The sequence below is a fragment of the Amyelois transitella genome, chromosome 26 (genome assembly GCF_032362555.1).
Source record: "Amyelois transitella isolate CPQ chromosome 26, ilAmyTran1.1, whole genome shotgun sequence".
NCBI lineage: Eukaryota > Metazoa > Arthropoda > Insecta > Lepidoptera > Pyralidae > Amyelois > Amyelois transitella.
Window position 1 is genome coordinate 2,416,598 of NC_083529.1, and position 12,172 is coordinate 2,428,769.

General features: G+C 31.9%; 1 protein-coding gene across 4 annotated transcripts; it reads right to left on the bottom strand.

The window, feature by feature from the left end:
• Nucleotides 1-727: 727 nt before the first annotated feature.
• LOC106138506 (receptor expression-enhancing protein 5) lies at nucleotides 728-11,042 on the bottom strand. 4 transcript variants are annotated; one of them, XR_001228717.2, is made up of 6 exons: nucleotides 10,808-11,042; nucleotides 10,504-10,736; nucleotides 7,106-7,229; nucleotides 6,678-6,774; nucleotides 3,109-3,153; nucleotides 728-1,774 (listed from the first exon to the last, which is right to left on the bottom strand). XR_001228717.2 is itself a non-coding variant. In XM_013339676.2 (5 exons), the coding sequence occupies exons 1-4, from the start codon at nucleotides 10,935-10,937 to the stop codon at nucleotides 3,134-3,136; spliced, it is 507 nt and encodes a 168-aa protein (XP_013195130.1). In that variant the 5' UTR covers nucleotides 10,938-11,042; the 3' UTR covers nucleotides 728-1,774; nucleotides 3,109-3,133. The 4 variants fall into 4 exon arrangements, 3 of the variants coding, with proteins under 3 accessions (XP_013195130.1, XP_013195128.1, XP_013195129.1); XM_013339676.2 differs by lacking the exon at nucleotides 6,678-6,774; XM_013339674.2 differs by lacking the exon at nucleotides 3,109-3,153.
• Nucleotides 11,043-12,172: the final 1,130 nt, after the last annotated feature.

Here is a 12,172-nt window from a genome sequence, read left to right on the forward strand (position 1 = left end):
TTTTTCTATATGAACCGATACTCTTACAGTGAGGGAAAACATCGCAACAACAGGCAACTGGATGTAAACTGTAAACATGGATCCAATACGGGTGAGGTTCATCTGCATGGTTGCGGAGGTCAGATTGGAGTTGCTTTATGTAAAAACCTGACTCACCCAATCTAGGATCCATGGTCAAAGGCATACCCTGGACTCTTCTCCAGAAAGGTGAGGATGTAACCTTAAGCCAAGAGGAAGAACCCAACTATTCATTCTAAATTGCACCCTCAACCAGTATTCTTAACCCAAACAATCATAATTATTCTATCACTTTCCCATGGATGTCATAAATGACGTTTGAGGTAATAGGTATAAAATCCTTAAAAAGGTTTGTTTCTGAGATTAGATTAGTGTCCAAAACAAATAGGTTTTTTTTTATCATTATGTTGTTTATTGTTTTAGCATCAGCAGTTTCAGGAAATATTATTTAATGTCTGACACTATTATATCTAAATGCCAATTCTATTATATACTCTGCCATCCAGCTGAGCGTGGCCTGTCAGCCTTCGAGACTGTTGGCTTTGTCCCTGTTCCTCGCCTCCAGACTTCCTTCGACAAGGTCGGAGAGGAAACCAATGAGAGTTAGAACATAGCCATCAGAATGCTTAAGCATTTAAAAAAAAACTAATGAGAGTTGCGAGAGCTTGAAGGTTCTAAAGTGCCTCCTTGTTAAAATCAAACAACGCAATATTACAATGAATTCCTTTTATTACGTGAAAAAAATACAAGATTAACATTTCCTTGTGTAAATACAATTACAATGTACGCAGCCCAATCCACAGAAGGCACATTAAAATATGCATAACATAGATTTTACTTGCAAGCAAATGTGAACTACTAAATATTACAAAATGGCAACATTATGGGGTTTTTTCACTTCCACTCATTGAAACTTGAAATCGCGCCAAATTTAACTTTTTCACAGTTGGTAATAACTGAGAAAAATGTCAAGTTTGATGCTTTTTCGAGTCACTAGGGAGTATACAAAAACAGTATAAAATTCGTGAACTACTATTGGTATAGCTGCAATTTATTACATGGCAACATATTTTCTCCAAATCACATTAAAAACTATTGATTCAACCTTAAAAAATAAACAACAGATAAACTAACATTCCTTGAGCAAATCTAGAATAAAAGAAATATCTTTTTATAGAAAGACATTGAAATAAGAATTCATTGCTTCACGAAGAGATCTTAAAGTATAGAAAAAACTTAAGGGTTTACTTAGCTTCTAAGCCCTAAAAGAGGCCCGAGTAATATTCAACTATCAATTTAATTCTAAAAGAAAACTGTAAAAAACTTGTGTCACGATTTTAGAAAACAATAAATACGGTTACTGTGCCTTGATCACAAAGCGCATTGTGAAAATGTGTAAAAAATGTGAAGGACAATATTTAAACTTAATTTAATATCGATGCATTGGCAAGATTTTTTATGCACCTGATATAATTTTGTGTAAAATATTATCTTCGAAGCGTTGCCTTGATACAGCCTTTATAAGTAAGACCATAATGAAAAGGCAAGATTTTTATAACACACGAATGTGTAAGTCAAAACGGTTCGATGATTTAAAAGTTGTAAGTATACAATAGATAGTAATTTAATTTTAAAATTCAGTCAACATGTTGCAAGCTGGTGACAAAAGCGTGTGCAAAAATTTGTACTTTCCGCTTCTGTGTAATATTTGACAGTTAGTTGTTCTTCCTAACCGCATCTGCTACCAAGCGGTGGGCTGTAAAAAAGTAAATAAATTCATTATAAAATACAATAATTATCGAAATCATAGGGTTTTCCTATAGGAACCTCTAGTATATCAAGGTCATACAACAACAATTTACTTTAATAATATTTATACTTGCAACTTCATTCAAACTTGTCAATTGATAAAACATAAATGCGTTTTTTTTGTAACTTTTTTATTCACACACACACACACACACACATACTATACTCAGCTTAAATTAATTTAAAATGTCAGTTCCTACGTGCAACCAAAAAGCAAAGTAAATTTGTGCAAGGAGAAACTTTCTTTTAACTAAGAAGTTTTGCTAGATATCGTCCGATAAGATCTCATTTCCGTTTAAGATCCTGTACATTCGCCCAATAAGGAATTTTAAAAATCTATATCAAAGTATTACCTAACCGTTTTTACTAAAATATTCTAAACTACACTTTTTTTTAAAATAATCATTTCGCATAAACATTACAGCCAAATAGTAAGATATCTGGCAGAAAATATGGCAACTAATCGCCCATGCAGAAAAAAAAACAAATTAAAAGCAGTATTAGTCCACATAGTTAGCAGAATCATGATTTTAATTAAGCTTAAAAATAAATAAATTATTCACACTTAAAGCAGTTGAGCGAAATAACAACGAAAACTGAAAGAAATCACGATGCATTTTGTATATAAATAAATATTGTATGGATATAGTTTTTAAAATAGGTGGTAACATCATGAGAAAGCAGCATAAAATACTAATATTATTACAACAATGATTAGGTTTAACATTTTTACACAAAATTTATGAAAAAAGGAGCGGTAAGTATTTTCCTTGCTACTGAGGTGTGATGAAGATGATGATTGTGTGTTTATGTTTCAATTAATGCAGAATGATACATTATGAAAAATACATAATTATATGTTATTTCAGGCGATGCTGGTGAAATCTAATAAAAATATAACTTTTTCCGTCTTACAGGTGCATAATTAATATTCATAAAATACAAATTCAAAACGATGGTATAATTATGAATATTAATAATTTTGTGCATAATTAATATTCATAATTATACCATCGTCATTAAAAATTAAATTATCTAATTTATTAACTTAATCCATTTAACATAACATTTCTAATCACTTATAAATCATACTGATTAAGAAAATAAGATAGTGAATGTTTCCAATAATATGAGAAAGCATCCGGTATAACTAATGAAAGTAAAAAAAATATATATTTTCTACATATGTGTTATTTTAGATATTTCCTGCCAGATATAATAATAGATGCACATAATTTCAGTCATGCGTTAGTAATATCAAGCGGTTTTATATCGACTTACCACAACGAGTTTGTACGTTTTTGCACTAATCAGCTTTACCTTTACCTATAATAATGAGATAATACTTAATAATGCATAGTGTGAACAAGTATTTGATAAGAACGATAGGAATAGAGTATTGATGTAGACAGAATGATTTTTCGTCATTTAAGTTTTAACGGAATTTTATTTTTGTATATCTATTAGAAAAAAGAAATAATTAAAGTAATTATTCTATTTTCTTTTTGAAGCTTAAGTATTTATTCCATTTGAAGAAAATGCTGCTGTGCAGTTTCTTACTGCTTCTTCTACACTGACGCTTTGGAAGTGGCAGTATACTAAGTTTAAAGCAATTTATTTGACGTCCACCAATGTTGTGAAACCGAAAGATATGACAATTATTAAGTGACATTAAAGTGTCCCATTATAATGAATAAAAGTTTTGAATTGGATTCTTCATAACTTTTTGTTAAACTCAAGTGACGAAATATACGAATAAAATAAAATAACAAAACAAATGAATATACACAAAATATATTTTTTTAACTAAGCGAATGACCCAATATCTAAGCACCTTGTTCTCTATTAATAAGGAACTACAAGAAGTGTGAATAAAATTTACTTAGAAAAACAGAAGTTTACTCAAAATCACGTCTCATCGGGCTAGTGAGAGTGAGGTGTGGGAGATTCTGATAGCTTTTTCATAGAAGCGTTGATCTTCCGATTTGCCCCTTCCACTAACTTGTGGACATCCACTACTATTGTTTAAAAAAAAACTGAATTAAAAAAAGAATTATACTGATAAGTTCTTATTTGAAAATAAGTGTATAAACTGATAACTAAAAAAAAAATTATAAATATATATTTTTTTCTTAGCCTAAATAACAACAAAATGATGCCTTCGGTTCCAGGCCAGCATTTAAGCATAAGCGTAACTAATAAAATATACCAAAATAACCTTCAGTCATCGGTTATATTTTATGATGATAAGATAAAAGATTCACTTTACTGTTTGTTCATCAATATGAATGTACTATTTGTACATTTATTTTTTGCTGTTACAAATATTTATACTTTGGTTGAAATTTAACAAGGGATGGTTGCCAAACAAAACGATTTTTTTAAACAAATTACACATAGCTACCACCCCCCACCATCAGACATCACGAAACAAACTGACTAGGGGAGACCGGGGTTGGAAGTCACATTTTTAAAAATATTCATTTTACTACAAAAGTTTACCATTTGCAAATGACGATTGTTGACCAATTAATAAAGTAACTATAGTAATGTATAAAAAAGTAAAGTCTCTTTGTATATTATTATCTGTTAAGCAAAAAAACAACATTTTTCTAAAAGAGAGAAGTGTGACTTTTAACCCCGAGTCTGGGATGGTTGTCACAGTATATGGGGTAAGAAGTCACAAATAAAATTACATAGAGTTTATGAGAAAAAAGACACTTATTTGAATCAAAAAAGTATTTATTTTAATAACAAATACAGGCAGTAATCTTTAACATACGTATAATTGCACTCAACAGGTTTTTTTTCTTTGAAATTAAAAGCTTAACATAAAAACAATCATTATTGTAAGTTTTAACCTAGTCACTTTGGCCTCAGGTCATTATTATTTGTACGTTTTATTATCATAATCAGTCATTTATCTCTTATGTAGCTACTAATCAGTCATTAGACCAAACTGTTATTCTGCATATTACTCTGAATAGGTATTCAGAGTCATAATTTACCAAACAAGAGGAACTTAAACTTGCTTTAAGCAAATATAATATTTTTAAATATACTTAACACTTATTGTTATTAGACTTCTCTAAGAAAACAAAATATAAAATAATAGTATAGTTACCTATTTATAAGCAAATATTTGGGACGTTTTTTTAATCAGTCAGTGACTTACAAAATATGTTTTTATCAAATATCCTTAACCTAATGAAGTTATGATCAGTATTCATATCAGTCTGAATATTCAGAGTCACAATTTTGACAAATGTAATTTGGTAGTCCAGGCGTGCATTCTTCATGGGCCCAAAGCTTGCAATCCTGACATTGGACCCATACTTCTCTAGACCTGCTAGCTGAGTATGGCGACAGACACACTAAACAGAAATATTCATTCTCAATTTCACTCTCTTGACTGTCAACAGATTTCCTCCTTTTCTTATTCCCTTTAGTAACTCTTTTCTTTTCATTTTTCTCACTCAAAACTCTTTTCGATACTTTTTTTTCTTCGCATCTTGTTCCTTTTTTTTCTCTTCTAAATATGTCTTTTCCGGTGTATCTGTTAGGATTGCTGATTTACATTTTCTTTTATCAGCTCGTTGCAATTTGCGTGGAGGTGCTTTTGGTAGTGGTTTCAAAATTTGGGGTGATACAGTCAGAAAAGTTCTTACACCACTTGGACCAGGTATCGCCATGGACTCCTCTAAAACTTGACTCTGACGTGTTGCTTCTGGCGTCATTGCACGATCAACAAAGTCATTATTATCTTCTGGCAATGCAGGGTTATCAAGAATAGATGGACTTGCAACAGGTTCGTTAGGGCTAGTGTTGTTGTCTTCAGTAGGACAATTATGTGATGAATTGTCGATGACATTGGGAACAATCTCATTATCTTGAACCGTAATTAATGGTCTATCCGTGACAGAAGATGGCATATAATCATGCTCTTGAAATATGTCTCTATTGAATGGACAAATCCCGCAGGTTTTATATCCTGTGACAAAGTTAGTTAGTTGAATTATATAGCAATGTTCTAAAACACACAGCCAGCATGTATACTTTGGGGCAGGTTGTCACATGTGACAACCTGCCCGCAAGAACGTGAGACAACCTGCCCCAAAACACGGTTTAGAAAAATAACCAACAAAAAAAAGTCAAATGAAGGGATATCAAAAAACTACAGAGCCCTATCATTAAACAAATATTTACCATCATAAATGTATGGAAAGCTTGTTAGTATGTTAATTTTTCTTGTACTTACGAGGTTCGATGCAGTGGCACAAAAATTTACTTTCACTGTGCGAAAAAAACAAACGTACGTGTTGTCGTCACGGCATTTCGGAGGCCACTGACTTGAGGTGGGGAGCGAGGTATTGCTGTTGCGCTCTTGTGACGTCATTCAATAGACTCATTCGTTCGTTCGTTTTTGTGTTATGGCCGCTGTGACAACCAACCCGTGAGACAACCATACCCGGTCTCCCCTACCTACTTATACGCCCAGTTAGTACTATTCTTCCAGTATTTTATATTTTTTAGTTAATTAAATTTAGAAGAAATTTCGCTTGTAAAATAAATAGGATTGCTTTAAGATTAGGTTTTAATACTTAACATACAATGGGTTATAAAAATAGAACTTAGCCTTTTTAAAATAAAATGATAATTACGAGTAGTGATAAAAATTTGGAACAACATAGCTAAACGTGTAAGAAGACTTCCCATCTATAATTTTGATAATAAACTGATACCAAAGCAGTATAGTGAGTAAGTGCAATATATATTCAAACATATATTAGCACATATAGTAATTATAAGCTCATGTCATGCACATAGATGTATTGTATGTTTGTACATACTGTACTTAATCTTTGTGCAACTCCTTCATAGTATCGGCGAAAGACTTCATTGTCTTATCTATATTCTTGTTGGCCATATTTATAATGTCTTTCAGCTCTAAAATAGAACAAGTGTTTCATTTTTTACATGTAAAAAAACAAGACAAAAAAAAAATAAACTGAATAAATAATATGAAATTTACAACCTACGTTTTCCTGCCACTTAATTGGGTTAGATTTAACTGTGCAAAGAAATAACCATACACAATTTTTATTTCCTATAAATATTGAGAAAATATTATTTTGTATACTAACCACATTTTAATCCTACTCTTATTACTTACTCTTAAATAATTTAAGTGTGCAAAAATTACTTATACCATTTTTTTTCTTTTTACAAAATCCTACACAAATATTTTTTTGGATTAATGACTTTTAAAATTACTTACCAGAGGAAGCGATTTGGTCGATGCGGTCGTGGTGTTTCAAGTAGTAGGGACGGATGATGCGGTGGTAAATGATGAGGGAGCCGTTGAAATCAGTCGGCAGGAAACACCATATGACGAAGATGCACTGGAAGTTAATATTATAATTTATTAATATTCAAAATTATATATTAATGTAAGAATATTTTTAAAAGGGAAGGTGTTCATTACTAAAATGTAAATTCAGTAATTGATTTAGAAAATACTACAAAATTTAATAGACATTTTGGATTTTATTTTAATGCAATGGTGACGATTTTGTCAGTATTCTATCATCAACAGGTAGCTATTTCCCTAAGTAACCGTAAGAATAACTAAACTTCCGAATTTTCCCAGCGTACGGGAACCAACATTTCGTCATCTAAAACTTTGTTCAAGATAACTTATGACCAGTTTATGACATGCAAAAATTGTGCAATCCTACACAAACGATACGTATTAAAAAGGACTGACGTCATGCAGACAGACGTTAAAACAAGTAATCATTTGAGTTCAAGATCACGACGATACGTGATGAAGAATAGCGATTAGATAACAAAAAGTACTGATTAAAAACAGACATTAAATACAAAGATATAATATAAAGCTATTTAGGTATCTTTCACGGCATATTTGGGGCTATGGTAGTGTGAATAAACCACGAAGCGAGTTTGATCGCCGATCAGGTCATGACAACATTTTTTTCTAATTGGCCTGGATCTTGATGTTTATCTTTCTAAGTATGTATTTATTTAAAAAAATTACATTGTCGAGTAAGTATTCCATATAATACAAATCTTGAAATGACTCTCTAAATAATTTGTGGTCGAATAGCGTACTTAAGAGCAATCGCATAACAATAGGAACTTTGCACTGAATTTGCTAGAATCGCTTCAAACCCAGGTATATTTTGGAAACATAAAAGACTAAAATATATACCTCTTCAATATATTTTAACAAAAAACCATCACCAAATTATCACCTAGTGCGCCACTGAGCTCATTATTGTGTTGCTAATCACCTACATGACGAGAAGACCTTGTACCCTAAACACGGATACAAAGCTAAACAAGGTACAGTACTGTAGGTACCAAACCAAGTAATACCAATACATACATACGTATAATCACGTCTATATCCCTCGCGGGGTAGACAGAGCCATGGGCTACATTCAGCTATTTGGCTTTAAGATAGAATTGAGATACTAAAAGAAGAATCCCAAGTTTATAAGCCTACCCCTTAGTCGCCTTTTACGACATCGATGGGAAAGAGATGGAGTGGTCCTATTAGTTTTTCTGCCGTGTGGTTCCCGGCACCAATGTTTCAATTTATTATTATTATTTATCGATGATCATTTTTACGGCGTATTTGGCATAGTGGGTAACCTGCCGCTGTCTCACTTTATCGGGTTCGATCTGCCAACCCGCTTATTTACAATCGTTAACAAGCAATATGTGAGATACATTGATATAAACACAAAAGCAGTCCTTTCACAATTTCATATGAAAGTTACGTGACTATGTCGTCGATAACTGCTTATTCTTTAAGTCATAAAATAAGTGAGACTTTTTGACTTCCCTCATAGTAACAATTTTTTTTTGCCTGCCTAATTTTTGTTATCATTTGAAATCTTTTTGTTTAAATGCTCACGGTGTGTGCTTTTAGTACACCTACTTATATAAATACTTTTATAAATATTGTTCTCATGTAAGAAGATTTATTTGTAACCATTTATGAGAATAAATTCTTTAAACTTTATTCCTTTACTGTGCGACTGTACACGCAATATAATCGTCATGGAATTGATCTAGGTAACTTCCGGTGCTTTGTGTGAATCATGCGGATACAAAAAGAAGTTAAATATAGCTAAATTATACTTTACTGTTGTTTAATAAAAATGGAACCTACATGAATTTTACTATAAATAAATTTTCTGAAACATTCATTCTATACTTTTCGATACTACCTAATATTATAAATAGGATAGTGTGTATGTTTGTCCATGTCCTTAACGCTTTATTTTGGCGCACACATAATCACTTAGGTCATATAGTTTAAATCATACCCAAAAAGTAATGTTCCAGGATGATGTAGTATGACAGTATGTGAGCAGACCTGCAGGCAAATACTAGTATACCATGTATTTTTATGGACTTTTCAAAGAATGGATTTATTGAGAAGACTTTTACAAACCAACACTTTCAATGACATGATAATTCCATCAAAAAATTCTGCTAACACAGATTTTAACTGAAGTGAAACAGTGCGTGAAAAAAATATATAAAGAACAAAAGTTATGAAATTTTAATTTTGTTAGCTAACAATTGTTATCAAATTACTATTTGATTACACAATATTTGGAAAGTACCATGTGGCCATTTTGTACTTAACTACATCGTTGAACACTGGTAATGAGAATGTTGTGGATTCCAAGTCAACTTGTAATTAAAAACTAATTTTGATAACACATATCAGTTGAAACCTAAGATGAAATATACAATGAAACTACTATCTTTCTTTTTCCCTTCTCAGAATTATCTCCCAAATATCAATTAATCAGTCAATAAAATTATATTAAATGGTTTACAGAGCAACTAACTGACAAGGCAACATAATTATGTATCACCAAAAGAATTGAGAATTCCCTAGGCCAATTTTGTATGTATTTTCCTATATGAGTGGAAGGGGAATAAGAAAGTATACCCCAAATCTTACAAGGACAAACAATTATTTGTCTGATTTTTACAAAATTGAGGTACAATATGGTAACAGCATAAAGAAAGAAAGAATGAAAAAAAAAAAATGTCATGGGTTTTATCATATTGTTCCCATAACAATTAACACAATGCATAATAGATTTTTTTCTATTTTACAAACATTAGTTCTTATTCAAACAAAGTAAGTAGTTTTCTTGAGGATTGTCTTTTCAAATAAGCATACACTAATCTTGTAAGTTATTTAAATAAGCATTTTGATCTTGTTCTTGTAATAAAATGACTTCTGAATGCTTTAAAAAATGGCAATACATTATGCAAAGATGGCATATAAGATTATTTGAACTATCACACTGTGCTTTGTTAACTAATAGGAATACAAAATTATTTTTTGGTCTATAAACAGACAACAATATTTATTCATACAGATATTACCTGTACAGATTTTTTTGGATCTTATTTAAACAAACCCATAAATTAATAAGTACACAGACTTTGATAAAATTTATCACTGAGATAGTGTAGACATTAAGTAACATCATTATCCTACTATAATTTCTGTAAAACCCTACAGGATTGAGCCTCAGGTAAAACCTACCTTGGAATATTCTGGTACATTTTCTAGAGTATTTGTTAATTACACAGTTAAAACATATGGCAGCAACTCACCTTCATGAGCCAGTACAGAGGGAACCAGCCGACGATGAAGTCGGCGAAGTACTCCACGAGGTTGAAGCACGAGAACACCACCCAATAAGTCAGCCATTTGGTGTCGTCATCCTTTTGTGGCGATTCCAATGCCCTCATCGACATGTACGCAGGATAAAGAAATCCAATTGAGTTGCATATCAACTCCGCGCCGAAACCAAATACTAAATATAAACCGGTGAACGCCACAAGACCTGCACAAGAAGTTAATAAACGTCAAAGAGCGCTACGGATATAAATAAACGCTAAAAAAATGTGCACGTACCAACGAAAAGGTAAACTCTGTTCACGCCGGATTTCTGTTCGGCCAAGTCCAAATACTTAACCCATGGCTTGCTTTTGTCATTGAGAGTGCGCTCCAATGTGTCCTTGTACTCTTGAATTTTGGAACCCATTTTTTTGAGGTGGATGAGAGGAGTTTTTCGGAATTGTAATTGGCACTTGAACAGTCACTCCTCGGCCACGACTCGTTGACAAAGACACTGACAGTCAATATGGCTGCCGCGCCGCCAACATTTAGTGTTGCCAGGAACCAAGGTAATTAATAATCATAGACAATCAATTCTTTGAATTCATAAAAGTTTCTTTTTGTATTTATCTTCGATCAAGTATAAAAAACGTATATAAAAAGGAAAAATCAATATGTATATATTAAAAATATGATAGAGTACTTATGACAATTTTATTATAAGTACGATTGGTTCGTTAAATAAAATTTTCTTATTTTCAAATTTTATATAAGTTACTGAAATAGCTGAACACTATTTTCTTCCATGTATACGAAGTCATCAAAGTGTTAAATCAAAAGCCATTTTGCCATTGCACTCCCCCTTCAGCGTTATTTTTTTACTTATCCATACGTACTTACATAAGTAGGTAATACCAAATTGTCCTTACTGCGGAGGAACCCGGTTACTATGCAAGCCAAGCGATTCCCGTCTGACTTTCGTGACATTATTATGAATAAAGCAGCTGAGTCGTGCCCTAGCAAGGCCGGAATCTTCATCATGTCATTATTCTCGGGTTACCGGTCCAGTCCTCACTATCTATCAATATCTCTCTCTCTCTCTCTCAATATCTATATCACGGTTCTCTAAAGAAATCCGGGGTGTACCTACCTTTGACCACGATCCTTGATGTAAGGCAGGTTTTTACAAAAAGTGACTCCCATCTGAACTCTGCAACCATGGCAGAGGAACTACGCTGATTGAACATGCATATTAAATATCCAGTTGTCGGAATGTGCAGGATTTTCAAAAAATTAAACTGCAATATTTGTTTTAATAAATTTCTTTGTAAAATAATTATGCTTTAAATATCACAATATTTTATGCTTTTACATTAAATATAGAAACTTTTGTTTGATAAGTGCAATTGTGCAAAATGTTTTAGTAAATAGTGCCGTAAGCTGTGCTTTTGACAACATAATAGTACACTGGTAACTTAATTATAAATCTTAGTTTTACTTAAGAAGCGCGCTCTCGATCAGTTAAAATCGTTAAAATATTCATTCTTCTTCACTATTTTTTTTTGTTTTCATAAAGATATAAAAAATAATTGTGAAACATGCTTGTGAAAACAAAAAAAGGAATTTCTTTTTTATATTTTTTATGTTGTTTTTATGTTTTTT